The 15,715-nt window shown below is 54.5% G+C and overlaps 4 protein-coding genes across 4 annotated transcripts; all 4 read right to left on the bottom strand.

The window, feature by feature from the left end:
- Positions 1 to 602: 602 nt before the first annotated feature.
- Positions 603 to 2,612, bottom strand: LDBPK_130300 (long-chain-fatty acid-CoA ligase protein, putative; the record flags this gene model as incomplete). The annotated part of the gene is made up of 1 exon (XM_003859194.1): positions 603 to 2,612. One exon carries the CDS (start codon positions 2,610 to 2,612, stop codon positions 603 to 605), a length of 2,010 nt encoding a protein of 669 aa, XP_003859242.1.
- A 1,022-nt stretch (positions 2,613 to 3,634) lies between these two features.
- LDBPK_130290 (flagellar radial spoke protein, putative) lies at positions 3,635 to 5,437 on the bottom strand (the record flags this gene model as incomplete). The annotated part of the gene is made up of 1 exon (XM_003859193.1): positions 3,635 to 5,437. One exon carries the CDS (start codon positions 5,435 to 5,437, stop codon positions 3,635 to 3,637), a length of 1,803 nt encoding a protein of 600 aa, XP_003859241.1.
- A 2,090-nt stretch (positions 5,438 to 7,527) lies between these two features.
- Positions 7,528 to 10,800, bottom strand: LDBPK_130280 (mitogen-activated protein kinase kinase 2; the record flags this gene model as incomplete). Its single annotated transcript, XM_003859192.1, has 1 exon — positions 7,528 to 10,800. One exon carries the CDS (start codon positions 10,798 to 10,800, stop codon positions 7,528 to 7,530), a length of 3,273 nt encoding a protein of 1,090 aa, XP_003859240.1.
- A 1,888-nt stretch (positions 10,801 to 12,688) lies between these two features.
- On the bottom strand, positions 12,689 to 13,054 carry LDBPK_130270 (hypothetical protein, conserved; the record flags this gene model as incomplete). Its single annotated transcript, XM_003859191.1, has 1 exon — positions 12,689 to 13,054. One exon carries the CDS (start codon positions 13,052 to 13,054, stop codon positions 12,689 to 12,691), a length of 366 nt encoding a protein of 121 aa, XP_003859239.1.
- Between the last annotated feature and the right edge of the window lie 2,661 nt (positions 13,055 to 15,715).

Raw genomic sequence — 15,715 nt, 5'->3', positions numbered from 1 at the left:
GCTAAAAGTTCGCTTCGACGACGGGTACCTCTAAAGGAGACGGGCACTTGCTTCCGCGGAGGTGTGTCGGCGAGAGCGTAAGCTGGAAAGGGGAGCGCGCGCTGTACACCAAGCACAGACATGCACACACACACACACACACACACACACATGTGCGTACAAATGCGCTTTTAAAATGCGCCAAGAGGGGGGCGAGTGTTGAGAGGGCCGCGTGCGTGTGTGAAGGGAGGGAGGGAAAGAGCACAACCAACACACAGATGGCAAACACGAGAGAGGAGCGTGAAGATAGGACAGAAGAGGAGAGAGCATACGGAGGAGGAAACAAACAAGACAATGTGCATCACGGTGTGGGCCAGCCACCGCGCAGCAGTCTCGCGCACGAAACAAGAGTAGAATGTGACGGGTGCGCAAAAGGCGGTCTGAGGCTGGCGCGCGCCCTGTCTTCCCACCAACGCGCACGTTGGGGGGGGGGGGGTACTTCGCCGAAACGGTCATGTACTTGAGGATTGCAACGAGCACCGTAGTGCGCCGCGTGTAGCGTCGGAGATGTGTGGGTATCGCTGTGGTTGTGCGGGCGTGGCGCTTCGCGTATAGGAGTGCGACTAAAACAAATCATCGTAGTCGTCAACGGCAAACCCGTAAAACTTCGGCGTTTCATCGTACAAGGCCTCAAAGTAGTGCACGTAGTGATCCTCGATCTTCTGACGTGCGTAGCCCATCTTCACCGTCATGAAGCCGTTGGCGAGGGTGAACTCGTCCACAAATGCAAAGCGGCGCACGTGCGCGCGAGGCGGCAGATCCTGCGAGACGCGCCGCAGCTCGGTGCGGATGCAGTCCGCCTTCTCCCTGTCGTTGACGAGCGGCACACCATCGCGGCGCTCCACCTTGCGCAAGTGCGCCGCGATGGCCTTAGTGTTGGCCACCACGAGCGCCACGACGTAAGGGCGACGATTGCCGTAGATGAAGACCTGCTTGATGAGCGGGCTCTTTGTCAGGGCTGCCTCCACCTCGAGCGGGTTCACTGTCTTGGAGTTCGCCAACGTGATAAGGACGTCTTTGTTGCCCTTCACCGTTATCCACCCCCCAGTGAGGGTGCCGTAGTCGCCGGACCGCACAAAGGTGCGGCTTCCGTACTCCACCAGCGAATTCTTCGCCTCCTCTGGGTCGATATGCACGTCGAAGTAGCCCTGCATGGCGTTCGGGGCCTCTACGAGGATCTCGCCCAAGTCCCCTGGTGCCACAATCTCGTTTTTCTCGTTCACGACGCGCACCTCGAGACCGGGCAGGGCCTTGAGACGCTGCGGCACATCCACGTCGGTGGCAACGAGCCCACCCGCCTCCATGAAGCCGTACGTGTTCACCACGAACACATCCAGGTCTGCCATGAGCTCTGACTGATCCTTGGTGAGCTGGTGGCCTATGATGATGGCGACGCGCAACTCTGAGCCAAACTGCGCCTTGAACTTGCCGAGCAACGCGTGGGAGAAGGCCCGGAGAGTTCGACCAGGTTTTTTGAACATGAGACGGTTTTCGGTGATGCGGCCGACAACGAAGCGGGTCAAGTCCTTGGTGAAGCTGCCACGGTTCAATATGTCGTCGACGATGTTCGCGTACGCGCGCTGAAAGGGCTGCGCTACAGAGACAATGACGCTCGGGTTAACGAGGGGCAGGTCTTGGAATCCCTCCAGTATTTCAGGGGGGATGCACACACACGCACCCTTGCACAGTGCCTGGTACAAGTCCGTCGTGAGGGCGCCCGCAACGCACCACGAGCACAGCGACATGAACATGTCGCTGTGCGTCAGCGCCTCGCCAAGGCTAGCGTACACAGAGCTGACGTTCGCGACGATGCTCTTGTGAGACAACATGACACCCTTTGGCGGCCCCGTGGTACCAGCTGTGAAGACAATCATCGCGGTGTCCTCGGCCCGGACGTCCGTTCGCGCAAGAGTCTTCTCAGGCACATCTGCCGCAATGCTGATCGCAACTGCATAGCTGCCCTCCCCAACCTGATCCTCGAAACAAATGGCGTGCTCGAGCTGCCCCACGCGGCCAATCCACCCCTTGATGGCTGCGTACGACGCCTTTGTCTCGACAAAGAGCACCTTGGACTGTGTGCTCTTCACCACGAGCTGCGCCTCTGACGGGGTGACGTTGGTCGGGAGCGCCACGAAGTGCGCACCTAGCTGCATCGTGGCGAAGTGCACCACAACCCACTCATACCGGTTCTCGCTGATAACAACAACACGAGACCCCTTCTCGACGCCCATACTGTGTAGCAGTGTCCTCATCGCCTCCACCTCAGTGTTGATAGACTCATACGTGGCCCAGATGTAGCCAAGCTTGCCACGCACCCACATCTTGCTCCCCAGAAAGCGGCGGGTCGGCCACGCCTTCAGTGCCTGCTCCCACAGCTCCACGAGCGTACTCTGCGGCTTGATGACAAGGCCCAGTCGAATGTCATTGTTCATCTGGTGAGTGCCGGCTGTGTCCGACTCCTGGTAGTATGACCCGCCGATATTTGTGCCGAACCGCAGCGAGCACCTCAGCGCTGCGACCTGTGGCGCGCCGTGGTAGCCAAGTACCGACCGACGAGAGAGACGCTGCAGCATCGGGCCCGCACTCTTCCGATCCGCAATACGACGCCCCCCACCCAGCAAGGCGTTTTGCTCGTAGGCTCCGTGTTATGTCTCTTTCTGTATCTCGCAAGAGATCAGAAAAGCGCAGAAGGTGAGGGAGGCAGTTGAGCTACGAGGCACCGAGGTGAGCTAGGAGATCATACTAGCGCTCACAGGGGTGACGGTGAGCGGTGGAAAAGTCCACTGGGGAGACGCTAGCCCTCGTCTTCCCTCTCGCTCCGTCAAACACCGAGAGGGAGGAAGCGAGGAGGCAAGCGCGGGTGGAAGATGCCACCTCTTTCCTGTTAGTGGCGGTGTGTACGTCGAGCCAGTTTTGAGGGGGCGTTGCGAAGCAGCGCGAAAAAAAAAAGGAATGGAGGAGAAAGTACACAGGGAGTAAGTAGAGGGCGAAGGGGTGAGGAATAAGAGAGCATAGCGGGTCCTCAGGCGCAAACGAAGGAAAAAGAATGTCGATGACCGCGATTCACGAAACATCGGAAAAAAGGGAGGCAGTGGAGCATCCAAGAGGAAAGCCGTCCATGCGTGGCTCCGACGGCTTCCATCTCCTCCCCCAGTCCCACGAAACATACAAAGGGAAAAGGCAGGAAGAAAGGAGGCGCACGCATCCAAAAGAAAATTCTTCTTCGAGTACCTTGGATATGCACGAGGGAGAGGGGGAGGTGATGCGTGGCATACGCGCTTCCCTCCATGGGCCGCAAGTCTTGCCTGTACCACAGACATACGATGCGCGGTGTCTCTGTGGCGTATGGTGCTCGGTTTCATGGAATGTAAAATGTCGACAGAACATCTTGAATCATACATGCAAAGACGAAAAGAAACGAGTACATACAGCAAGAGAGTCCATTGGAGCCTCTCTCCATCGGGGAGGAAAGGCAAGGAGGCCACTGTCCACTCTTCATGCTTGAATTACATCCATGAGGAGGGTATCTGGAAATGTGCGGCCGATGGAGGAAAGGGAAAGGGGGGTGGATACGCGCGCACCCGCGGAACCTCCTTTAGCTGTCCTCCTCTTCCTCCAGCTCATCCGGCTCCGCCTCGCTGTCGGCTTCCGGGATTTCCTCGCCGCGCCGAACGAGCTTCTCCACAGTGGCGGTTGGATCTTCCACCTCTGTGATGTCGGCGCACTCTGATTGCACGGGGGGAGCGGGCGGTGGTGTGAAGGCCGCATCCGTCTTCTTCATGCCGTTGCCAAAGTACACGCAAGACCAGCGCTTGCCGCCCTCAGCCGCGTATGCAGTGGCGCCGGGCCAGCGAAGGGATTGCACCACCGCCATGCGGTGAGCCTTGCTAACATTGTTCTCCACGCGCATCGTCCAGCATGCAATCTTCATCTTTGTCGGGTCGTCATCTGGGACGTCATCGTCGCGCAAAGGCTTCAGTGGCGTGTTATCCGGCTCCCCGCGCTCCTCCTCGCCCTCCTCCTCGGGCTCCTCCTCGGGCTCCTCCTCCTCCTCTTCGTCCTCGTCGTTTATGGCTGGCGGCGGCTGCGGGATGTCGACGACGCCGTAGAGGTGGTCGTTCTGGATAGGAGCAAAGAGCTCCACTTCTTCATCCTCCTCCGGCTCCCCCTCCTCCTCCTCCTCTTCGCCCTGAGCATCGGCCTCGGGTTCGGCCGGCTCAGGTTCGGCCTCCTCCTCCCCCTCCCCCTCCTCTGGCTCAGGCTTCTCCGGCACCTTTGTTTGTCGACCGTTCTTGTAAATGTACCCCTCCGCGTGTACCCAGCGGTCTATCGTCAGCTGCGCCACATCCACCTCTTCCTCGCCGTAATCTGGCGAGGGGACTACCAGCGGTTTGTACTTGGCCTCCTTCGGCTTCCGCTGCGCGCCATCCTCTGCGTCCTCATCCTCGTCCTCTTCAGTTTCCTGTTCCGGCTCTGGCTCTTCCAGCGCGCCTTGGGGAGCAATGGTTGTGCTGCTGGTGATGCGCGCCAGCTGTGCTCGCAGGTACGCGGCCTCTCCCCATGGAAACGTTGCCGCAACAGACGCTGACAAATCTCCAGTAAAAAAGCGTTTCGTTTCGCGGGCCGCGTTGATCTGCTGCGGCGTTACATCCGGCAGCTTCTCCCACTTGTCGGAGGGCGATGCGGTTACCCAGAACGTGTAGCGATTCACCCCGACGTACCCTGGCTCAGCCTGCACGGGCACCATGCCTTTCTTTCGCGGCGGCTTTCCCATCGTGTTGGTTTCCACGTATACGGTTTCGCCCGCCTCGAGGTAGCGCCGCGTGCGGAGAACAAAGTAGTCGCTATGTGTGCCAAAAATCTTACCAAAGAACTTGATGTCCTGCAGGTTCTTCTCCATGGCGAGGTTGGTGATGGAGCGGTCAAGTAGGAATGCTTCCTCGTCGGCGAGGCCGCAGCCCGCGGCCGTCCAGTACTTGTTTTGAGCCGCAACAGATTCGAAGGACGGCGCCTTCAGCGGCACCACGGTGGTGGTGGTAATGGTCGTGTACGGATCAGGCTGCTCGATGACGGTGCGCACCTCCGGGGCTGGGAGATCAAAGAGCTTCTTGTTGTCCTCGAAGCGCCGGAGCTCCTCGGCAGGCACCTGTGTAGCCTCATAGCACGCAGAGGTACTCTCGCCGCACGCGAAGCTGTGCGTCTGGATGAAGCTTAAGATCTCGTGCAGCTTTGAAGGATCGCCTGCAACGTTCTCAGGGTTCTCCTCAAGAAGAAGCTCCATGAGGCGTGTGAGCTGGTCATAGGCGCTCACGCCATCCTTGTCCGCCCGCATGAGGTATGCCTTGGCGTTGGCGAACTGCGCCTCCAGCTCCGCAGCAGAAAGCGCTGTTGAGGCCATCGCTTCGTAGGCACGCTGGCCCCTTAGTCGGTGGAGAATGAGCTCAATGCGGCGGCTCCAGAGTGCGCGACGGCAGTCGCGAAACAAGAAATTTCAGCTTTCCCGGGCTGTCGAGAACCCGAGGCGCACCCTTTCCAGGGTTGATCGCTGTGCAGGGAGTTGTAGACTCCACTCCACCAATCACGGGTGCCCAAGCAACGCAAGCCACGTGCGAAGAAAAAGGTGACTCACGCTGGAAATCGGCAATGGGGCGCTTGTTCCTTTTGCACTGAGTTTCGCGGGAAGAAGCCGATGTTGAACTGCACGACGGTGTTGTGGCGACCGCACGGGCAGGTGGAAGACGACACGTCCACCGTTGGAACGAAAAAGAGGAGCGAAAGGGTGAACAAGAGAGTGGAAGAAGAAACTGAGCAACATTCATGACAGCCGTATACCGTCTTGGTCGCTCTGTGACGACAGGCATGAAAATAAGCATGCAACGGTTCGTCTGACTCATTCCGATTCTCTGTTGCGCGTTGTCGTCCGGTGTTCCAGCGGCTCAACGATTGCCATTCATGGCACCTTCGACGTTCCGTCTCAACCACATTGGCGTGTTTGCCAAACCTTTACCTCCAACAGATGAGGGGCAAGGGGAGGATACGAAGGGCCACCACAGCGCTCGCAGGGGATAAACAAAAAGAGAATGAAGTCGTGGGTCAGTAAGACATCTGGGGGAGAACTCCTTCGTGGAAGACAAGACGTCACCTCGCTACACCTGGCCCATTCCGACTCTGCGTCGTAACGACTTCCTATGCGATGTAACTGCACAAGAACAATACAAACGAATGTAACACGCACACACGTGTGAGGAGCGCGTGGCACAAACGAAACAAAGGAAAGGATGGCAAGAGAACAACACAGAAAGAGAATAGAAGAGGATCGAGCAGAGGAGGGGGAGAGATGCAGAAAAAGGAAGAAGATATGGCACAGCCTCCCTGCGTGAAGGGGCGGAGATGGCAGCTTCTTGCCGCGGTCGCCACCTCCCCCTCCGCCCATCCTTTCAGGTTCGCGTGCCTCTCTTTTGCTCTTCCTTTTCGCGTTTCCTTATTTTTTCTTTCCCTTTTCTTGCACGCGACGGTGCGTCGCCCCTTCTTTCCCCGGGCCCACAGCCTCAGCAAACAACGCCCCCGCAAGGACAAACGCACAGGGGCATCCACACACTTGCCCGTCACGGACACACAGTCTTGGGGCAAAAGGGAACAAGAGCGCAAGTAGGGTATTTTTTTCGTTCAACGTCTCCATTGTACTATGGAACATGAACTCGACTCCACTCTACCGGGCCTGTCGTAGGCCAATCGCCCAGTCCCAAGCAGCGGTAGACGCGCTTTACAGCAATGCGCCGACTCAGTCATCTGCACACGGCTCCGGTCTAACTCTGCCCACCCGCCCCGCAGGTCGCCTCACAGCTGCTCCCATGATGCCGGTCGCCACCTCTGGGGCATCCCTCACGGTGGCGCGGGCCCCTCCACACCAGTGGGCAGTGCGAGAACCGCGTGAGATACACTCGAGTCACGCTGACACTTCGCCCATCACGCGTATGGCAAAGGCGTCTTCACTGTCGCAGATCGCTCTGACGCAAAGCCATCCAGGGCCTCACCGCCGACATCAGCAGCGATACATCGCTCTGACTTCCCCATGTCGTGGGTGCTGGACCCTGTCACCACCAAAAGTGGCTCTGCATTGACAACGATAGGGAAGGCTGCCTGGCTTCTCCACAGAGTGGGGGTACCGGACTCTGATAGCACGCTGAGGTGTTCCCCGTCATCAGGTAGAGCGCAAAGGGCGAGGGGGAAAGAAACGGTCTCAAGAGAATAAGAGTCGAGATGACATACGCACAGCACGTCTTTCGAAGTTTGGTGAAGGCAAACAAGCCGCACAAGAAAGAGGGGTGTACAATGGAGAAAAAAGGCGAAGGGAAGGAAAAGGGGGAGGAAAGAGGAAGACAACAACAAAGACAAAAGGAGTGGTGTTTGCTATCAAACAAACCCGGAAAACGACAACTATGAAGTCCGAAATAGCAGAGATACCCGACGCGGTGATGCAGGCGCATGTCAACCAAGTCGATCTACGAGATTGCCAACGTACTTTTGAATTGAGGGGTCTGCGCGCGCGTTAGGGTCCTGCTGCAGCTTGCGAATATCCTCTCGCAAGTTCAGCGCAATAAACTTGCGACGGAATACATCGTATGCACAAAACGAGTTGATAGTGAGCACTGCGACCTTTTTTGATGACGGTGTGTCGTCGTCACGCAACATCTTCAGCAGAGATTCAACGACGCTGGACTCTGCCAAGGAGCTCACGAGCTGGTCTCCGTTTCGAACAAAGTTGCTCAGCGCCCCGGCAGCGTTTTGACGCGTCTTTGCGTCCCCACACGCCAGAAGACCCACCAGCGAGGGAATGGCTGGGCTCAGCAAATTGTACAGATAGCCACTATGAAACGCAGCATTGCCAATGGCAAACGCTGCCAACTTCTGTGTCTGTGCGTCGCTGTCGCTGCAGCACTTCACCAGCCGCTCTACAATGTGGTTCTTCTCAAGTGGCTCAAAGAAGAAGTCGGAGTGCTTACACAAATTCCCAATAAGCGTGCATGTCTTGCCGCGTAAATCTTTTTCTGAGTGCTGGAGGAGCGCAGCCAAGCAATCATACAGGTTGGATCTATGAATGGGCTCATAAAACTCTGCAGACATGCGTGCCATTTGCGAAAGCACCACCAATCCGTCCGACATCAGCCCTGTGCCTGCTTTGTCTGGGTCGAGAATACGCCTGATTCGAGCGGCGTCTACACCGCCACAGTCTACGAAGGCCTTGATGGAGTCTGCGGAGTTGGCGCACAGCTTCGCGATGATGGCGAACGGGCTCCCGAGAAAAACCCCCTCAGAGTAGTCCATAGCGTGCACAAGCAGCTCGATAACTTTCTCCTTGTACAGAACGCGGCTGACGTCGCCTAGCAGCTTGTCCTCCACAGGCGTTGGATTTGAGGACGAGCTCACGGGACGCAGTGAGTCAGATAAAATCTGAGACACAATTGTCACGTGCGCGCTGACGCCGGTCGCGCCACCGCCGCGACACGCCGGCCAGTAAAAAAGCTGACGGAAGTAATCGGTTTTCATTGTGCGGCAGATGACTGAGAGCCAGCATAGGCTCCCTGACTCCCCTGAGTAGGGGGCTATCGGCTCCATCAGCAAACTCATCGACAGAGCTTGCTCCTTCTCCTGCTGAAATATCTGCTGCGCCGCTCGCAACAGCGTCTGGACACCGTTGGGTGACAATTCCATCCTTGGATCGCTGTCACGCAGAAGTGTCATGACCAACAGTGCCAGGCTTTTGGTGTCACTCTCCAAAAAGCGGTGCTCTGATCTACCAGGCAGCTTGGCGTAGACGAGCGAGTCTGAGTCTGAGAAAACCAGCGACAGCATATGGGCGACGCCATCTAGCAAGCCGTAGTCAGGATACCCATAGCTACTTCCCAGCGCCCGCGGCGTTACAGGTCGACTCGGTGCGTCTGTCACGGCATCGACGATGGAGTAAATCCCGTCTAGCAGCGCACCATTCACCTTAAACGAGACAATATCCTTCAGCTCTCGATGAGCGAAGGCGATGAGGAGTGCCGCTGCCGCTGCATAGACCAGCGGGGGGGTTTTATTCCGATGCGCGTCTACCATGCCGGCCTCGTAATAGCAAACAGCGGAGAGACCTTGCGTCACGAGCTCCAGCACCTCCTCACGATTTATCCGCTGCGGGGATGCCAGCTTGACGTGCGGAATGACGATAGACACCGTGTGAAAAACAAGAGCCGCATACTCGTGCGACGTCTCGCCCCTTGAGACACTGTGATGGTTGACAGATTTGAGGATGGCCGCCCACATTTCCGGAAAAGTCCGCAGCTGTGTCACCATCGGTCCAAAGCTGTTCTCCCAGCGGAAACACTGGAACATGATCTTCACACACGTTTCGGCAAGAGAATCGCCGCCGCTGCTTATTTCGCTAATGATGAAATCAAGCGCCGTGTGAGGCTTCTTCATCAGCTTCAGAGCAACCTGCTGTCGAATAAACAGATCCTCCTGCTGACGTGAGTGTTTTTCCTCTAACACCGCCAACCCGTCGCGTTTCGGACGCTGGGAGGGAAAGGCAAGCAAATCACCATGTTCCGGAAATACCAGCTCTTGCACGAACTGCAGCACTAAACCGACAACTTTCACCGACTGCTTCTCGTTGAGCAGCGTCAACGCGGCCTCCAGGACCCCGGAGTCGAACACTCCAAGAAGAGCAGTGCTTTTTGTTACATCCCCATTGGACGCCCTAGCCATCCGCACCAGCTGGGTGAGTGTGGCGCAGACGTCGAACTCGCAACCGCTCGTGAGCTTCTGCACTGTCTTCAGGTTGAAAATGTCATCGCTTTGGGTAGACTTGCGCTTTGGGGCCGCACGACCAGCGTTTCCATGAAGTCGAAGACACCCTAGTCTATCCATTCGGGCCTTCATCCTCGAATCGTGCTGCATAATAGCATCCTGCCACGACGCGTCACTCTTCGTCAGCTGCACAAATGGGTGGTTCAGCAGTTCAGGCCAATTGAGCCGCGAGGACGCAGACTTGGTCAAGAGGCCGCTAAGAAAGCTCTTGAACTCGGGGCTAATCGGATCATTGGCCTTGGAATCGTACTTGACTGGCTCACAAACGATCTTCTTGATCAAAGCAAAAAGGTTGTTCGTGTAGAAAGGCGGTTTGCCGTAGTACAATTCATACAATATGCAGCCTAGCGACCACAGGTCAACTCGGTTGTCGTACGCGCGCTCTTGCACCAGCTCCGGAGCCATGTAGAGCGGTGTACCCTTGATGCTCGTTAGTACGATTGTGTTGTAGCTCATAGAGCGCGCAAAGCCGAAATCTGCCAGTTTTACAGCACCGTTCTGTCCAATTAAGATGTTCTGCGGCTTCATATCACGGTGAATGATTCGATTAGAGTGAAGGTAATTCAGTGCCTGGATGAGTTGCTTTGCAATCTTCTGCACCTCCTTCGCCGGCAGCTGCTTTTCATCTTCCAGGATGTCATATAGCTCACCCTGTGCATACTCCATCACCACTACAAAGTCGGAATCCGTCTCAAATGAGTCAAAGAGCATGATAATATGCGGATGATTCAGCTTCGTCAAAATCTCGATCTCGCTCCTCAGATTTTTCAGCTCCTTCTCGTTTTTGCCTTTCTTGACAATGAATTTCATTGCTACTATTTGGCCCGTGCCCTTGATACGGGCTTTGTACACTTTGCCAAAGGAGCCCTCTCCGATGGACTCGATTATTTGGTAGTTCTCCATCGTCACAAGCATCTTTGCAAGCACAATCAACGGTCAATGCAAGAAAGAGTGGAAAGTGAAAATGGATACATCAGAGAGAGGGCTGCATAAAGTACTCCCTCTCCGTCAATAATAATAATAATGACGGAAAGAAAACCACTGACAGGATTTCGCCTCCCCGGGAAACCGTGACATGCTTTTTTTTTAACATCTCCATTCAGCGACGATGGTTTGCTCTGACTTCCCCCACGCTGTGGGTATTTGACCCTTATACCACGTCGGTGTCCTCTGTTATGAGGAATACTGTAGCGAAACAAGATCTCCAGTGGCAATCTAGAACTGCGAGATAACACTCAGTAGGTCAGCACAGGACTTTCTCAGTGCCGCGGTAAATTTGCTGTATTTTTTTTCCCCTGAGGAGGGGTGCATTCAGCTCCATAGAAATATCATTTGCCCTTGTTCGCTTTTTTCTGTTGATTTGAGAAAATGTACATACCGTAAAGGGGAAGCCGCGCAGCGAGCGGAGAGTCCCTTTTCTCGGAGCATGATGGTAGTTGTAACGCTAAAAAAAAATCTATTAGAAAAATCGGGGGCAAATTTAGAATGCGAGAAAACAGTTTTTTCGAGAAATATTGTAGTTGCCAATATACGGTACAGAAACATGTAATAGTCGTTTCCGTCGCTCATACACACCCCGTGAAAAAGGGACAACTTATAAACAGGAAAGCAAAATCAAAAAAGGAGTAAAAGGTGCTCCATCTAACTCCTCAGCCTTATCTGCTTCCTCAGGCCCTGAAGCCTCACCCGCCTCCGCGGTTTCAGCCATCGCCGCCTCGCGGGCAGCCCGCCGCTCAGTACTCGCTCGGGTCTGCTCCGCGTAAATAGCGTCGACATCAGGGGTCTTCAACCTCAATCTGGTCACAGACCCCGCTCCTCTGCTCATCAACAGAGATAGACCCGCGCTGGGTGTAGATACTCGTGATCTCCACCATGCTCTGGTCACCGAGCATCTGCGCGAGACTAACAGCGGAGCTGATAGCGAGATTCAGCGCAGCAATTGTCAGCTGTAGAATACCCTCTTGCAGACGAAGCTTCGCCTTTTCAGCAGAGATAGCGTTCACTTTCTAGAGGCCCACACGGACAACATTATTCGGGACATCAGCAGTGCCGGTCATTTATGTGGAGAGAGAATAATAAAATTGTAGAGAGCTAGTCATGGTCGAGCACGGCCTAAACTCGTGTAAGCACAGCGAAGTAGTAGAGGGGGAATAAGAGGAAATAAAGCGTGAGAAAATAGCCATGCTTTCCGCCTTTTGCCATTCTTTTGCATTCCCATGCATACGCGGAGTATAAAGATTCGCTACGCGCTTTTACGGCCACCCCGGCAGATTTCTCTTAGGTGAGCTAATGCAGCCACAAAACGTGTAGCATTCGCTTTTTCATTTGTCCTTTGCTTATTTGGGGCACAGTATTCGGACTCTATTTTTCATGGTCGTTTTGCGGGCAGCTCCAAAAAAAAAAAAGCTGCCGCACCGCTACAATATTTTTCGAAAGGAAAAAAATGAGTCCGTGCTTTGATATGAAAAATTGAGCGTTTTCTCGTGCCTTTTTTTTCTCAACTAACACGTCGCGACCCTAGCCGGCTCGTCTAGCACACGAGCTGCGGTATATCAAATCACCACTGGAGAGGATTCATGCATTTTTTTTCATTTCGACATTTTTGTTTGAATTTTACCTACGCAGCACAGCAACACTTTTTCATTGCCTAAATCCTTTTTTTGTTTGTTTTTTCAGTCATCAAAAAAAAGTGATGGTCATTTTTTTTCGCTTTAATAGAGGACAAGAGAGCGAGACCGTGTATATTTGTTGCGACTTTCAAATTTGGGTTTTCTTTGTGATTCGCGCCACCCAGGCAGCTGAGCTACTCATCATCGGCCTCATCCGCTTCCGCGCGGGCCTTTGCGATTTCGCGATCCTTCTGCTGCTGATCATAGATAGCGTCAAAATCAGGAGATTTGACAACAACAACCTCAATCTTGTCGGTAGTGGTGGAGCGAACATCGTCGAACTGCGCGCGTGAAGTGCAAATCTTCTTCACCTCCACGACACCCTGGTTCTTGAGCAGCTCCACAACAGAGACAGCGTCGGCAATTGCAGTACCGAGAGCGGAGATGACGACCTCCGGGTAGCCTTCATGAAGACGGTGCTTCGTGTAGTCAACGTAACCGAACTTGCGCTTGTTCGAGCTCACACGAACAATCGCGTTTCCGCCGTTTTCAGCTGACATCTTGGTACAAAGGAAAAGGTAGCGGTTTTTGGAATAAATGTTGCTCTCTAAAGCTTTATTTGCAGACTGTGTGAGAAAAGAGAAATTAGAGGAGTGAGAAAAGAGATGATAAAGAGAGCAGTTAACAGTCAATGCGAGCCTTCATCCCCGCATTAACCATACACGCTAACGCGAAGGGGATGAAATCTTTCCGGAGCAGTTTTCGAGCCATCAATTCCTGTAACAACGGCACTGCGCATTTAGTAAGAGACGTTGAAGATGTGGACACCAGCCAACCGTGAAAACCCTGTCCAAAGAGTCTGTTGTCACCTTCTTTGGGCACTTCACTTTGACTCCGGGAAACGGAACCGCATATTATTCAGCGCTGTGTCACAATACCTAGATACTCGCGAAAAAAAGTACTGTTTTTCGTTTTCAGCCGTACTCACAGTGTAGCACCAAAAAGAGTTGCATCGCGACACGACACGCGGACTCTGCGCACGGAACCCCTTCGATAAATGGTCATGGCTGCATGTGGCTCCTTGCAATAAACTGTCTGCGATGTCCTATCAGCGGAAGGCGCCTCTGTGAACCACCTGGCTTGAATACATCATGCTTGGGCTCACTGGAGCAGCTTTAGAGGAACCGATCTTGAGAAAGGAGCGGCGCACAGCAGCGGAAGTCGGTAAAGGTTTATCGCTCGTTCACCGCACTGTAGCAGCCCTCCGACCTCCTCTGCTTACACCCCTCTTCACTGCCCTTGCGGGGAAAACAGCACGCAAAAATGCGGGGAAGAAGCTTGAATGCGCGCATTTATGCAGAGAACCCTCCCCCTCCCACCCCACTTACTCCTTCCCCTTTTTCTTGTCTAAGAGCCGGCAGAACGCAACTGCGCGGCACGCCCCGCGCCATATGCGTGTCGTCGGGGGAACGCGGACACAACCTCTGCTAAACCCCAAAAAGAAAACACGCAACACAACGCCAATACAGTTATCCCCCCCCCCGCAAATTTCTTCACCACACCAAAGCGCAAGCGACGAGAGGTCAACGATGGATGAAGCCTCCCTAGTGTGGGCGGCAAAAAACCCACATTAGTCCAATCAGACATACACAGGAAACACCTGGAAAAGGCAAAACAGCTATCGACCGCCAGATCACTGAGGAAGTCGTGCTTGTTTTCGCGTCAAAACGACCCCCCCCCCTCAAAAAAAAAGCCGCGACATGCATCTACCCTACCCTCTGATATCCCACACCCTTTTCCCAGCCGAAAAGGCTGTCTTAGCCAACGGCGCTGCCATGGGCTAGTCTGAACATCCTCCACGCATCTATTGCTCCCTTTGTCTCATCTGAGAAACGAAGCAGCATCAGCAGAGTATCCCCGGCAGGAAAAATAGACGCCAGCCCGAAAGGACGCTACCCGCGCACCCCTGTACGCTGGAAATCCCTTGCGGAGAATATGGTGAAGCCGGCTCCTTTTCCCTTCGCCCACCCTGAAAGCACCGAAAACGAACTGCTGCCCCGCTTGAAAACCGCACCAAAGCAGAACTTCCCAAAGTCAACTATCTTTTGAAACCCCAGCAGGCGCCATGACTTCATACATGCGACTTGTCTTTTTGTTTACCTCAATGCAGCCGTGTTTTTCCCAAGGGCAAAGCGCTTTTTTCACGCGACGTCACCAGCCACCTTTCGTTGCGACAAGAAAAAATTTATTTGGAAGATCGACAGAGTGATAGGCAGATCGAAAGCCGTGAATAAAAAAAACGCACACATGAAATAGCAATTGCACCGGTGAATTGTTTCTTACGATACCACATTCCTGTTACAGTAAAAACATTCCGATTGCCGCGCCGCCCCTTTGTCCGTAAAAAAGGCCTAATAAAACCATACGGCGCCCCCATGATGGGTTTCTACCTCGCCAGAATAACGAAAATTCTCAACACCAAGCCACTTTCCTATCCATTGGAAAACCCGGTAAGCAAGAACAGCCCCGCACCCAGGGTACAACATCCTTGGCCCAGCCTTTTTCAGAAAGCTCTTCCACACACTTCTGTCACCCGATGGCTCCCCCAACAACGCACCGAACAAATAAATTTTGATGCTCGGATAAAAGTTTGATGCCGCATTTTTCTTTCGGACACCAAACCCACTTCACGGGGCTAAACCCCTTACGATCACCAAAGCTTTATCACATTTGAATTTTTCTAAAGAGGCCCAAGGCTCACCACCACACACCTTCTATGATTTTTCAACTTCGCCACACTCGGCGGCCATCCCCCTGCAGGCGCCACCCCACCCCCAGCGCCGGCAAAAAAACCCGACACCAAAAAAGCATACCACCAGCAACCCTGCCGATAAACGCCGCAAGTCGTCAAAAAAAGACCCTTAACGCCTGTCACGGAAGCGGCTTTCACTACACCGGTATGAAAGAGCCCACGGATCCCTTTCCGAAGCCGCAAAGACCCGATGATAGTCCCACGTCCTGCCGCCCTGTGGCGCTGGCCACCGATATCCGCAAGCTGCTTGGGCACATGATCCTGCGACGGCTTGGCGGCCATGTTGCAAACAGACTGCAACCACACCGCCACGGCTTCCGTCCCCATCGCTCCACCGTAGGTCTCCCCGGGCTTGCCCCTCCACAAAGCAGCCCGGCACCAGGCAGACACCAAGACATGCGCAGCGCTT

Source organism: Leishmania donovani, chromosome 13 (genome assembly GCF_000227135.1).
Source record: "Leishmania donovani BPK282A1 complete genome, chromosome 13".
In the NCBI taxonomy this organism is placed as follows: Eukaryota; Euglenozoa; class Kinetoplastea; order Trypanosomatida; family Trypanosomatidae; genus Leishmania; species Leishmania donovani.
The sequence above is the reverse complement of the archived record's forward strand: the minus strand, read 5'-3'. Positions and strand labels throughout refer to the sequence as shown.